We start from the raw sequence: 15,310 nt of genomic DNA on the forward strand, positions 1-15,310 counted from the left end.
AAATTCTTGCATTAGATAACGCTTAAACAGAAGAACGTGTAACACACTAAACGTGGAAATTGCTGTTAGATTCAAAAGTGGTTCACAGCCTGCAGGCCATCCAAGTCCATTCCCACTCACACGTAACTTGACAAGAAGGAATGAAACGCATTCAGCGTGGACTTTGTGTCCACGAATGACACATTGGTGAGTCTTGCACACCACCACTGCGATGGTTTTTCTACAAAGACAACCAAAGTGTGGATGGGGTGTGCAGTGGTTTTGTTAAATCCAAACTGCAACATAAAGTTTTGTGCGAGTGATAACTGGGGTCGGATTTGTTTTGGCTGCTCCCTAAACTCTAGAATGTCATTCACTGAACCCCTGTGTTCTGTGGAAACTCCTGGTCTACAAGAAGACAAAGCTGGTGGCACTGACATCACCAGTTCGCCATCTCATGCCCAGAGCCGCTCGGTGTAAAGAGCAAGTCTGATCCACACTTTCTTGTGGAATACGTATCAGGCTGAGATACCTTTCGCATTCTTGAAGCAGTGTAGCAATCTTCTCTTACCAATAACAAGTGGTCACAGTTTGCATGAGCCATCGACTTTGTGAGCAACAGTGAAACGACCACCTTGCTTACTTTTTTTTTTTTCTGTGTGGCACTTGTAGTCCTTCAGATGCTGTCTTGCTCGGCAGCATCTTCCAAAATAGTGCCATTTTGTTGGTACTTAAAATTAAATACAGCAGAACTTCGTTCATACATTATGGGAAATATTGCGCCATTAAACCCCATTTAACTAAATTATGGGAAATAACCGTGAGAAAAACATACTAACTGGGAAAATATATGATCCAAAGTAACTAAAAAAATTTGACAGACTCCATTATTGTTGATATCTACGCAATGCGAAGCATCGTGTGGATCGTTGCAGCACGGGACGCCGGGACACGTGGAGCTGGTGGTGCTCCGGCGGACTGAGATGCATTTTGTTGTTTTCCTATTGGGTGGTGTCTTAAGAGGGCGACAGGAAACCAAAACGAAATTAAGCCGGTGGGCGACATTGGATGTGACCGAAGCGAAATGTGATGCCCACATTGCGCCACCTGTAGCAGGGAATGGCGGTGCGTTTGGATTATCGCCTACTAAAAGCATGCAGTAGGCCACTAATGGCACTACGCACCATGCGCTGTAAAACAGATAGGTGAAGATGCTTATCGCAATAGGTTTGGCGGTGATAGCTGTGAATGCGGCGTGTGACGACTCAGACAGAGATTTGCTGGTACAGGAATAAGAAACTGTGCATGTTGTCGTTTTAACATGAGACAGGCAGTTATACGTTATCGATGGCACGCGCCTCGCGCTTTTTTTTTGTTCACATGGGATCTAATGGCCGGAAAACGTATATGACAGCAATGTACAGCAGGCAGGGCTGGGCAAAGATACTTTGCAATTGTATCATGATATGGTGCAAGATACTCGGGCAACAAGTATTGGAGACAAAGATGCAAGACACTAACGCAATTATTCTATAAGATACGATATTTTCTATTTATATCTTAAGATACTTCGACACAGTTACAAATTTCTTATTATAGATCTATGTAATGTAGCAACGTATGCATACGCTCAAAAATGTTTGCTTGGAAATTTCTTAGCTCCGACCAACCTTGTTTGTTTTGAATAAAATGGCTGTTAGTATATCTAAATTTTTGCCTTCTTGCACATAGTACCGTATTTACTTGCATAATGATCGCACTTTTTTTGACAGAAAAATTGACGCAAAATCAGGGGTGCGATCATTACGCGGGTTAAATTTCCCGCGAAAAGAAAAAAAAATTTTTTGCCCCGCGTTTGCTGCGGGACACCAAAACAAATATGGCGGCCGGCGGAGCAAGCCGAACGCGATTTTCTTTTTTCTTCTTGTGAGTACATTACGTGCATTGAAACAGTTTCTTCCATATCAGTAATGAGTAATATCGTTAATATCGGCAAGTCTGCGGCAATAACGTAGCCATGTCTACTTTGAGGGGACAGAAACAGATGGGCACGCTTAGCTGCCAGTGACATAGAAACATATGGCCGGCATGCTGCGGAAACTGCGGCATCTGTCTTAATATCCTATCCTAACATCTGTCTAATATAACTATCCTAATACGGCACGTTTCCGCTAAGAGTGGGCGAATATCTTAATTGTGTTACAAGCGTCGGCGTATGAATACGGTACACTTTTAACATATCAGTGTAAACGTGGCTACTATCGTTGGTGGCTACTATCGTTGCCGCTCTCCATCTGTTGCGTGCCCACGAGTGCCGATGAGAAGAATCGAAAGGCACCTTTTTTGTTGTTGTTGACCCCAACGATTATAAAGCCTACACATAATAAAGGCAAGTTTGGTTGCAGCTTTTCTTTAGTCATGGAAGTGCATAAAGTGATGAAAGTAATGAAATGAGGCATCTGCTTAAGTATGTTTGGTGCATGCAGACCGCTTGGTTTGTCTTGAAGCAGTTGAAGTTTGTCTTGTCGCGTAGCATTCGACAGATGGTAAGCACGATCATTATTAGCTAGGCTTGGCACACAATTACACGGGACATAAAAAAAATAGAATTGTGACGACAAAATTCAGGGGTGCGATCATTATGCGAGTAAATACGGTATATTATTTTCATTCCAAAACAATTTATTGTGGTTCCTTTATATGCTTAACATGAAAGCTCTTTATACGCTGCGCTGTCAAGTTGTTTTTGCCTGTTGCTTTTGTAATTGGTGGGAGTCGCTGCTCTGTTTACCAATCAGCTAGCAGGTTGGCATCTAATTAGAATAATGTCAATAAGAAGCATCTGTACGATGGCACAAGTACTGCTGTGGAGTTTTAGCTTGTCCGTAAACGTATTACCATTTACGCAATACCGGATCACCAGGCAAGTGTACAGCAGCAACAATGCTGGTGGTAACATTTCTTGTGATGCATCATGTATACAGAAGGCACATAAAGCTGCAAGAGGCTTTCATGTTCTGCTTATCTGCTGGCATAAAGCGTTAATTAGCGACATATTCATTACTGTGCAATTCTTTTACGATTTTTGTTCTACGAGAAAACTTGTAAAGCCCAAAAACATTTCATGCAACGTAGTCCAAGAAATTCCTTTTCTTGCTTCGAGCAACAATCTTGTACACAAAATAGCCACTTTACGCACAAGTCTCCAGGAAGCAGCGCCATCCACACTTTGGTTCACAACAGTCAAACTTACATCCACAAGATCTTTCAAATCGTTGATGTGTGAAAGCCACTAGACCCAAGGCACATTGCCACTCTTGCATTCTTCAGAAAGCGCCACACAAGAGACACTTCAATAACTGCACTATAGTGGCATCAGAATTTGCGTGAAAGATGCTGCATGCATTGGCGTACACAGCGCAGTACAGTGGCTACAAGCATCATGGCACAGACGCAACCCCAAAAAATAAAAAAATCAAGAAAGCAAAAGGTCGGCTGTGCACAGGGGCTCGCGCACTTGTTTTTGTCGAGACGGCGCTAGCGCCACCACATGAGTATTCTCCACCAATAAGGACACAAAGACCTCATTGCCTGCCCTAGCTGGAGGGCTCTGGCAGAAAGATAGAAGAATGTCACTGCTATTATTTTTATTCAGGTGGCTTAATCGCAGCAATATCAGCTTAAGAGTCAGTCAACATTTATAGTTTCACACGGTGATGTTGCGATAGCAGTATCTTGTATCTTAAGATACATAATACATTATTTTGTGTATTGGAAATACAGATACTGATACATGTCTTGCCAAACATATCATGATGCAGATACAAGATACCCAAAGAGTATTTAAAATAGTATCTAAGATAAACATATATTTGATACTGCCTAGCACTGGCAACAGGAAACAGCAGCACGTTTTGGTTATTGCTTCTTAAAAGCCTGCGCTACGCTCCCGATGGCACCACACGATGTGAAACAGATAGGCGATGTTGCTTATTGCAATAGGACTGGCGGTGATAGCTGTGAATGTCATGTGTGACGATTCCGGAGAAAATTTGCTGGTACTGAAATGAGAAACTGAGCGCGCACTGGCGTTTTCACGTGAGACGGGTGGGCGAGCACTGCAGTGAAGCTGCCACAGCAGACAGCTATATACTGTTTTTGATCGCGAACGCCTCGTGCACTTTCTTGTTTACATGGGATCTAGCAGCTGTAAAACGCATCATACGATTGCAGTTTGGCGACATGCTGAATGTTGGTGCCGAAAAATCGTGCTTTCCGGGAATGCATAAACCAGTATAAAGATAAGCGTAACTCTACTGAGTCTTTTTCTGTGTCCTCGATTACAAATGTAGGCGCCAAGAAAATGCACATAACGACAATGTATCAATGAGGTTCTACTATATTTCTGACGCAAGAAGTGTTCACAGTCTCATTAGAAGTGCGCTTTGTAGCGTGCTGCAACGTTTAATATAGTACCAAATGTGCCGGTTAATGGGAGTTCAATACAGTACACCGAAATACTTTTGGATAAGATTTCCATGGGTATGTTACAACTGTTTGCTGCAGACAATAATTCAAAATGTCCGAGATTTATATTTATCCAAGATTTGATGTTCACTGCTTGTCGCTATGTTGCTTTTGATGCTCATCGGACACCTGTACATATGTCATCATTCCAAATTGCGCAGTGTGTAAATATATCCGGGATCAACTTTATTCAACATTCTGTGCATATTCCTGCTTCCTCACCAAAGCATGCAGTTAACCAACGAAGCTCCACAGCAATCATGATAAATCAGCCCCAGACACAAGTGCTCCATAAGACAGCTTGCTCTGCAGCATCTTTACGCACCCAGGTGAGGAAAGCTTTCAGCGACGTCATCACCGTTGCTGCGGCTTTGGTCGTGTGATGAAGTCGTTGGCTTGAGCATTTCAGCTGTCAGCACAAATCTAGAGGATGACAAAGTAAGCATGGGATGTCACTAATGACAAGATATCAAGTCATCATTATACAGTTGAACGTGAATATAGCTAACTTCAATTTAAATGTACAATATAAAAAAATTTATTCGTTTAATATCTTAATTTCCTTGAAAACCATGTTGTATTTTGCGTCCCCTCATCCTCCTCAGCATCCAACTTGCCACTTAAGGGGGGATGGATAGCAGACCTAAGTATTCAGCTACTATTTCCTCTAACTTTGAAGATATTTAAGCACAGTAGTAGAAATATTTTAGACTGTAATAAATGCTTTCTAGTAGTGTGCTAAATTTGGTACAAAAATAGTGAATATTTTGGAATATGTGCTCAACTTCTGAAAATGTTAACGAACTTCAGACATTATACATTTCTAAATGATAACACAAGTAAAGAAATTTATCCATTTTAAATCGAGAATAACAAAGCAAACACCAAAGCGTGTGGCCCAAACTTGCATAGCAAGTAGGCGGGGTCACAGGGGAGGGGCATATTTGGCAGCATTTTTGAATACTTTCCGATGCGCATCTGAGTATGCCTCTAGGTACAAACATTTCCCATAGATGCTGGTATATTTTGGCGGTTAAAATAAAGGAAGCTGCGTGTTTAGTTAATTTTGCTATTCATCCCCCCTTTAGGAAAACCTTGGCTGCACGGCAGCTGAGATGGCTTACAGTAGGACTCTGGTTGCGAGGTGAATTTTTTCCCTACTGTCTTCAGCACTGACTACCCCACAGGAGTATAACAAAACTGTTGGACGAGTTGGTGCAAAGATGACATGATATTGGCCTCTAAGCCATACATACTTTCGTACCATCTGCTAGAATCTCTCCACGACACAGAAAGCAACATCATGTGATACTGGCTGCGAGGTGTTCGACACCTTCAGTGGTTCAGCCACACTTGATTCTGAGCGTTTGCATGTTTCAAACATTGTATGCGTAGGGCATCTTGGCTGCAAAACAACCTAGCACGTACATTCCAGCCTCATGTGTATGGCAGCGAAGGTTTTTAGCGAGTGAGCAACATGAAACTTTCATATTGGTTATTCAGCTCGCATGATATTCCATAGAAGTAGCTACACACACTTTTGCAGCAGCAACAGTACTATATTCACAACCTTCATTTTGGGGAGTGCGGCTTGCCACTTTCGCCAGAATTATCGCAGGGCGATGATTTATCATCTGTCTATTATAATATGTGGAACTACAACAGCTTATATTTTTGCCTCCTCAATCCGTGCTTCCGCCGTGTACACACATGAAAGTCGCATGCTTCTCTGCGCAGGGCATTTTGACTGATGTCGCATAAAGCGAGCACGCTGCAAGCCATATGTGCATCGCTTGCTCGACTCTTATCTATTACTATATCATTCAGTTTTTAGTGACTTTATTAGCCAAGCATCTCACTGCTGCTTTCATTTTGGGGTACATGTAAAACTTCACACCGGGCTTGGTCGAATACGTCCGGCACTGCGGCATCAAGCAATACACCAGGCTGTAAAAGTGGGCAACTAAGCACCCAACCAGCAAGCTGCATTGACTGTGGCAAAGGCGCGAATGCGAGTTACGTGACGTCACTTTCTAAGTCATGGTGATAGTAGCGCTCGTTTCTCCAGTGGTGGCACTTGAGGCCGATAGCTGGTGTGAGAATATGGACCTATGTCTGTATTCTGCGCAGCGGCTATCTGAAATCGTGGTTCTTTTCCTCTTTAAACATGTCGGACCAACTGGCCCTGGTCCTAATTCTAATAGAAGAGCAGATGATATTCAACAGTTTCCTGATGGAGGTCTTACCCAATGATGCAGCACCGTAGGAGTTGTGTACGTCAGAAAAAAAAGCCGAGGGTAGCCATACAAGCAATGATACACTGAAAATAAGACTACCCACCTCCGCTACTACCATTTGAACTTATGTCCCTGCCACAAAGTGCACTTTCGAGCCTGATGCAGTAGGCACTGGCCTATCACGACACATTCATGCTGGGCTCTCTGAGCAAGGTTCAAGCATCTTCCTGTATACTTCCGAGTCCACAACAGGTAATAAAGCAGTGGATGAGGACAACATTGTGTGCATCACAGAGATGTTCTTCTTCGAAACAGCTTACTCTGTGTGAGCCTGCTGCTGTCACAGCAAATGAGTTCAGTGCCAGAAGAATTCTAGTAGTCTGACAATCTTTTGTTACTGATTCCAAACCTCACAGACCTGCTGATATTATTGACTCCAAGAAATTAAAAGAATTTTGCATGCACCAAGATGTCTGGCTACAGGAAAGCAAGCAGGAAAGTGTGAGCATACCTGAGGAAATTCGGATCAGCAAACCAGTCTTGCACAACAATGACTGTGTGGCAGACAGCCATCAGGAAAGAGGCCATCTGGAGAGACTGCATAATGTGCAACGACAAAAAATCAAAAAATTTGCAAAATGAGGAGCTCATTTGATGAACTCAGTTACGTAAAAGCCAGCAGCTACTTAGGCCAACGAAAAGGTGAGAAAATGAGAAGCGTTTTGACTGCAGGAAGACGCAAATACCACAGACCTATGATTTCGCAAATTCAGACAACTCAAAACATAGGTCGATTCAAGCAAATTTTAAATTCTGGTTGGCTTGCTATGTTTTCAGTGCATTCTGAAGTTGCTTATTTGAACATGGCTTATGTTTACCATTTCAGAATTTACAACTTCCTGCAGTGAAAAATTGCTGACTAGAGGATGTTCATAAGGCACAAAGAGTCCAAATGTGCCAACGCTTAACATTCACGCTGCATCGCATGTGATAAGCACCACTACAAAATGGTGCCAGCAAATACTCTGAGCACAGGATGCGAAAGACCTGCACAATACATGGCTAAAATGGGACCCATCCTCACCTGCATGACATGAGCATTCTCCAGTGAATGAAAGTCCCCACCTCCGGGAGTCTTCTTCTCAAACTGGATCATGTGGTCCATCACCGAGGCACTGATGACAGGCTGCAAGAAAGACATTGGAATTCCTACAGAAGTTTCGGCATGCAATTCAAGGACTTTTCAAGGATTTAAAGTGAATAACAAGGGGTAATTCAAGTAATGTTCAATGAATAGGAGGTCCTCCTTGGCCTTAATTCTTTGCGCCGACTGAGACTGAGACACCGAGTCGGTGGGGGTGGTTGAGAGGGTGCATATGCATGGCAGGAGCACGGCACAGGGGTAAGGTGACGTCACAAACTCATTTGAGGTCAACTAGGCCTTTACAATCTGTCACCATTATGCCCTCTGGAGCTCCCGGACATTGCCACAATACCCTCCAGACTGCCGTAATTATGCCTGAGCTCACCACGAAAGCACAGCAGAAGCTGCAATGCTTACCTTTGTACTCATGTGTAACAGTTCAGAAGGAATGCAGACAGAATAGTAAAAAGGAGGCACGGAAAGGAGGCGGAGAATGGGTAGTGCTGACGAATTCACGAAACGAGAGAATAACAGCCTTGCCATTCTTTCCTCATGACAGCTCGCATATGTGGTAATGCGGGAGAGGGGAAAGGCGACGTCATAAAGCATGCATCGTTTAGGGGTCCCTTCAATAAAGGAAACGCTACCACTAGACATGGCAAAAGTTGCAGACAAACTGGATACATGTACATGTATAGTATGGTACAATGAGCTAAGGCACATTTCTGCTATTTCTGAAAAGTAAACACCCTGCAAATTTGTTTACCAGACAGCTGACAATGAGCGTGCGTTCTCAAAGGCACATTAAAGCGCTGCAGCATCATGACGACACTATGCAAGCGGCTGTCCTGCAAATCAGCACTTCTGTGCCCGGCGCCGTAGTTTAGTGGCTATGGCATTGCTCAAGGTCGCAAGTTAGATCTCAACAAGCGGTGTTTGCATTTCGATGAGGGCAAAATGAAAAAAACACTCATGTAGTACTTAGATCTGGGTGCACGTTAAAGAAACTCGGGTGGTCAAAATCATTCCATAGTTCCCCACTACAGCGTGCCTCAAAATCAGATTGTAGTTTTTCCACATAAATCCCCATGATTCAATTAAAGTTTAACACTTCTGGCACAATGTGAGGCAATGATAATGCTAAACATCTTGGAAACTATGAACTATAGCATGCAACAACGCCTCCAGCAATGTATACCCATGAGCAAAAGTGTACAGACCAGAGATTGCATGATAAAACTAATTTTCTCCTCTGTCTGTGAATGCAACTTGAAATCGAAGATTGCACTCCAAACTTGGCATTAACAGTTTTTAATGCACTTGTTACTTTCCATTTATGCATGTTAATTACGAAGAAACTGTATTTTCGATGACCCTGTGATCCGTACACTTTTGCTCACGGGTGTACATGTCTCACTGTGTGTTCTGCATACTATGGAGAGGAACAGCAGTGGTACACGCAAGGTAACGTTTAACATCAACTCACCACTCTTGTATTGCACTAAACGCTACAGAACCTAAACATTCGCCGTCAACATCTCCACTAATTATCGATAATCAATGCAAACAGCAAAGAAAGCGTCACTAACGTCGATTCCCACAGTGCATGGGATCTGCATAGTTTTTTGTTCTATCCCTTAGTATGGATGTTTGTCTTTTTTATCTTTTTTAGAAGTTTCTCACCGCAATGAAATTTGTACCAATTAGGATAATCGTCTGGTTTCAAGTCCACTCACTGTGTGTGAGTGTGTGTATGCATGCATTTGTGCATGTGTGCATCTATTTTGTGCTGCGTCTTTGTGCATGATGTTCTTAGATGACTATACGAAATGTAGTTTAACTTGACTTTATTTCTAGTGCACAAACTTTATCATAAGCTGGTTATATTTGGATCACAGCAGCAAAACTGAGTTAATTCAGCCCTCGTTAATTCGGAAAATCGTATACCCACTGTGGTTGCTTAGTGGCTATGGTGTTGGGCTGCGAAGAACGGGGTCGCGGGATCGAATCCCGGCTATGGCGGCCGCATTTCGATAGGGGTGAAATGCGAAAACACCCGTGGCACTTAGATTTAGGTGCACGTTAAAGAACCTCAGGTGGTCCAAATTATTTCGGAGTCCCCCACTACGGCATGCCTCATAATAAGATCGTGGATTTGGCACATAAAACCCCATAATTTATTTTTATTTCATTCGGACGTATTTGGCCACACATCGGTTAATTCGGACAACTCTCAGAGCTCAGCAAGCATCGCAAAAGAGCAAAAACAGCATTAGCGTCCACAGAAACGAAGCAACGGAGTTCGCATCACCATGGTCATCAGTGTAAATCTTACATGAATGACAGCAATGACAGAACACTGTGTGCCTATTTGTGCCTTTAAAGCCTTTATTCTTTCGTTTACCGATGTGCATAGCACCGCGTTGGCAGCGTGCCTTCATCACCGCAGTCACCATCCACGATTGTGTCAATATCAGCCGTGGCTTCGTCCACAGCGGTTGCAGGAAACAGTAGTTTCTGACACTGTGTGCACATTGGCCGAGTGCCTCTATAACTATAACGAGGCTAAGCACAGCAACAACACAAAGTAATGCATTCTATGTTGCCTCAGCCAAAATATATAGAGTATAAAAGGCAAAATGTCACTGTGAACTGTTATCAGCAAATTGCAACTACAAAAGAGAAGCATCAGCAAACCATGCTCTCCCGATAACGACGTAGTAACCACCAACTCTTTGCAACTTTGCCTAAGAACGGAACATCGTGCCATTATCATGACTGACGTGGCTTGGTCATTGACAGCAACGAAAGCACTTCTTGAGCGGCCGTTGCTCCAAATCATCCAAATAGGCGTAATGCAAAGTAGTGCCACAGGGAGAACAATGCAAAAATGAGAGGGCCACCACTGTGACCTCCGAAATCACACCAGTGTACGAACCAGTGAAATCCTGGAGTCCACAGCAACGTTCCTCGTGGCTTCAGAAATCTGTGCACACCAACTGCTCACTCATCTTGTAGGTTGTATGTTCATCGGAGTTGTAGTGAAGCGGCGTGCCGGCCGCCTTGTGCCTAGTTCAGTTACCCTTCTATGTTTCAGAACTTCACGTGCATCCTCTTTTTACCACAGCTGGGTTTGAAGTGCTCGTTTTAACAGTATAATGCTTTAAATAATGCTCATTATATCTAGATGGAGTTTCAACAGGCAGGATGAGAAAATTGCCAAATTCACTGCAGGCCTACTCACAGAAGGCGTGCTCACAGCCAGCAAGTACAACCCGCCAGTTGGCACCCCAAGATGTCTCAGAATCTGTGCTCTTTGCACCTTCCACCACACTGAATATATTTGCTTTTTGTTTGTATTATTTTCAACTCTCATCACGTATTTTATTGAGAAGTCTGTTGTCACCACCTTGAATACTACAGAGGCAGTGTCCGCTCTGGCAGCACAGTTCCTGCCAAAAGAGAGAGAACCAGGCGTGGTTGTGAAAGTGCAATTGAACTACTATTGTCAAGCACAATAAGTGTTTCTATGTCTTCCTTTGAAGCTTCAGTGACTGGTTCAGCAACTCTGTGACCCTGGCTACAGAGCTGAAAAAACAAGCTGCCACATAATGACCCAAAATAGTCTGTTTAACCAAATCAACTACTGGCAACCAAGTTGGTGCTGCAACATCGGTGACTTGTCGGTGTGAATGCATTGTCAAAGTTGTACGAAGTGTCAGTTCAAGATATTCTGCAAGCCCATTCTGACTAGTGCACAAAATTGAGCAACTAACCTGAGTATCAAGCAGGATCATCCTCTCTGGTGTCACATAAATGTCCACACCTGTTGTGCAGTGTTGGCCAAGCTCCCGCAATTCTCGGCTCTGCGGACGAAACAGCTGCCTGCAGAGACGGGTGAACAGAATTCCGAAAATGAAACAGGTTATGCAGTTAGACATTCGGTCACCAGTGCTTATACGACAGCTTGCATTTCTAGCCTAACTATTGAATGTCTTAACAGCCCTATTGCATCTTTTTTTTAATAAGAGGAAGTATGTTAATGACAGTAGGGGTCATGAAGTATGAGAGTAGTGACAATGCAAGTATAGGCCAAACAACTGCGTGGTCACAGGGCTCACAAAGCCAGTAAGCGGGGTGTGCGAATATTCAAAAAGTTCGAATATTATCAAATATTATATTTTTAATATTTGTATTCAATTCTAAAAATAGATATTCGGTTGGATACGAATATTGGAATCAAATCGAATATATTTCTCGCTGTGCGGAAGCAAACACGGTTCTTAACATTTGTTTCTATCTAATCCAAGAATATTGGGGCAATGCTGTGCTGAATTTTGTGACCATTTCATGCTGCTAGCGAAATTTCGCCTCTAAAGCACACTTAGCCACTAAGCGTCTAATCTTTGCGGGAAAGCCAGTTTCTCAGTAGCAAGGGGCACGGGTTGGCGTGCAAGAGCACAGTTTCTTTCTTTCTTTTCTTTCTTTTTCTGCACGCTTCTTGCGAGAAGGTATATGAACGGAAGGATCGGAAAGGCAGCACTTCAGGACTTGAAAAACACCGAGATAGAAGAAGCAAACATCCTCTGGACGCCGGGACACGAATCTCTCGCGGGGAACGAGGCGGCGCAGGCCACGGCTCAAGATCATGCACGCCGAGCCATCTCCGACAAGCAGAGAACACGGACCGACGGCTGTCACGAAGAGGCGGAACACGTACCCAAGAAGTACTCTGAGATCTTGGCACACTACAGGAAGCAGAGGAATCACTACCCGTCCGCATGTAAGAGGATGAGTAGGTAACAAGCAGTGACTTGGAGAAGACTCCAGGCTGGAACGTACCCACATGGAACACTGCTGCACGCAATGTATCTGGGGACCTACGGGTGGGACTGCAAGTTCTTCCCTCTGGACACGCCCAACACCCTACGCCACATGGTGCTAGGGTGCAGGTACAACCCAGACGTACCACCGTCATCCCCACCACCAGGCGATAATGCACAGAAAGAAGCTGAACCAGAGCAAGAATCGGAAGACCAGTGCGAGGCTTTGCTGGTGACACAACACCCTCAAGATCAGCTATAGTTGGTGAACAGGGCTCGGGCAGCAGCAGAGAGCCATGGCTACCTGGACTGAGGAGGCCACCCACCTTTGGGCTCAAGTCAAAGAAGCCTGGTCAAATAATAAAGTTTATTCTCTCTTTCCTTTTTTGTAATGCCACCCCCAATTATGCGCTTATTGCTTGACAGCAAGTGCGATGAGTGACGACTGGCACAGGGTCAAATGTCTTCGAGTTTACGGGCATCTGATGCGGTATAATAAGACACAGGCTGGTGAGGAAAGCTAGAGAGAATTACTAAATTTTCTAAGTTAACATGAGCCACACAATGTTTTAGTATAATGGCCTACAAATCTAGTTTTTTAACATTGACAATGTAACTGCAATGTTCCAACATAACAAATTAACCCAACTTGCTATAAATGCATGTGCATATCGTTATTCGATATTTGAGGCTAAGTATTCATATTTGATTTGTATTCACAATTTTGATATTCACACACTCCTACCAGTAACAGCAACAACAATTATATAAGACTAAGAAAATGACAAAGAATCTACTGAAATCATCGCGCGATTCCCTGCCGTTCCGTTTCCAAACTCCTATTGCTACAAGTGCCGTGCAGGTGCTGGTAACACTGGAACCACTAATCGTAGTACCTACCAGACTGTAAAGTCTTCCCCTGGTATCTGTTCACAAATTACATCAGAAGGCCAAACACCAGCTATTTCTTGATGCCTTTTCATGCAGTTTCATTTTAGTCAGTGCCCTCAACCATACACATGCAACCCGGTGAATTTTTCAATTATCTTTTTAAAATGTATTTAGAGCTACTTGGTTGACAACCGAAATGTACTGAACTGGCCTGCACCATGTTTGTGCCTCTTCTACATCACCATCCCTCATCACACCTCTATATTCTTTTTTCATCCTCCCCCGTTGAGGCCAGAGCAGGGCAACAGTGTGCTTGCTCAAACTGACCTCTGTGCCCTCCCCCTCGTTCTGATCAACAAAGTAAAAGCATAGTTAAAATATAACACACCAAAGAGATAAATGGCGGGCTATCAAAGTACAAGAATGGGTGCAAAAGTAAGGAAAATGTAGTTGAAGGCAACGGGGGATCAGATTGAGTGATGCCATTATGAAATATGCAGGTAGAGGATTGGTTCGATCGATGAAGGACCGAGGCAATTAAGGACTTTCGGGAAAGGTCTTTGCCTTGCAGACAGCAATTGACAGAGAATGATGATGTTGAATGCGGTTTCATTATGGTTGTCCTACAAAGTGCCACCTCTTGCCATTGCGAAACAATGCATTCAGTATCCCGTTTCCAATAGCTAGAGAAACGTAGCGACGACAAACAGTGTGTAGCAATAGTACCCACCTCATGCCTGCTTGACCATACTGCCCGGCGAGTATTGACATAACAGTTGACTTCCCAGCGCCTTGCATGCCAACGATTCCGACCACATAGAAGTCTGGCTGGTCCACAAGGTACTGGGCAGAGAGAAAAGGAAGAAAGAAAGGTCACAATATACAGCTTTCCCGTCACATTTACAATCCATAATTTTCCTTTCAAACACAAAATAATATTGTACCAAATCCACTTTGTTTTTTTTAATTTATGTTTAGTATCAAAATTAAACACAATAAGCCTAGCATCTCAGGGTTCTCTAGAAAGGAACAGTAAATGTGTGCATGGATCATGAAGCTTGGCAAGGAGACTTGTATATCTGACTTGTATATACTAGGAAATTACTGCAGTATTAGTGAATCTACTGGATTTGCACGCATGCAATGCGACATTTCTAAGTTAAACAGCCAGCTTGAGAAAGCTCGTAGTGATACTACTTGGATTATAGCACTAGGACTATTTATTTATTTATTTATTTATTTATTTATTTATTTATTTATTTACATATACTGCAGCCCAATACAGGGCTATAGCAGGAGTGGGAACATCATACATTACTATACATTACACATTAAAAACACATATATATAAAAAGAAGAATGATCAAAAAGAAGCCCGTTACATGTTAGTGAAGTGCTTACCAGTAGTAGCTATAAAATCTTTTAGTGATAGTGAACGAATGTTACTGGGTAGAGAATTTCAAAGCTCTATTATACACAGAAAAAAACTGTACTTCAATGTGTTACTACGGGCATAAATAGGTGCTATGTTCAAGGCGTGGAAGCTACAGGTACAACTTGCCATAGTAAATGTGATATAGTTACAATCAGAAAGACCACAGGTGGAGTTACTAATTGCATATAAAATTTTTAAGGCTTTAATGTGATAACGTGAAAGTAATGGCTTAATTGTTCAAAGATTGTTCAGCCTGTGTTGGTGAGAAACTGTG

At 43.0% G+C, this 15,310-nt stretch overlaps 1 protein-coding gene across 2 annotated transcripts in view; it reads right to left on the minus strand.

Annotated features, from left to right (window-relative positions):
• LOC126531009 (nonsense-mediated mRNA decay factor SMG9) overlaps window positions 1-15,310 on the minus strand; it is a 50,544-nt gene that overhangs the window by 22,618 nt on the left and 12,616 nt on the right. For both annotated transcript variants that reach the window (XM_050178368.3, XM_055070906.1), the window contains exons 5-9: window positions 14,332-14,444; window positions 11,664-11,772; window positions 7,828-7,929; window positions 7,255-7,340; window positions 4,832-4,929 (exon numbers count right to left, since the gene is read on the minus strand). In XM_050178368.3, the coding sequence (XP_050034325.1) occupies window positions 4,832-4,929; window positions 7,255-7,340; window positions 7,828-7,929; window positions 11,664-11,772; window positions 14,332-14,444 (508 nt within the window). The remainder of the gene's footprint in view (window positions 1-4,831; window positions 4,930-7,254; window positions 7,341-7,827; window positions 7,930-11,663; window positions 11,773-14,331; window positions 14,445-15,310) is intronic.

The sequence above is a fragment of the Dermacentor andersoni genome, chromosome 5, assembly GCF_023375885.2.
Source record: "Dermacentor andersoni chromosome 5, qqDerAnde1_hic_scaffold, whole genome shotgun sequence".
NCBI lineage: Eukaryota > Metazoa > Arthropoda > Arachnida > Ixodida > Ixodidae > Dermacentor > Dermacentor andersoni.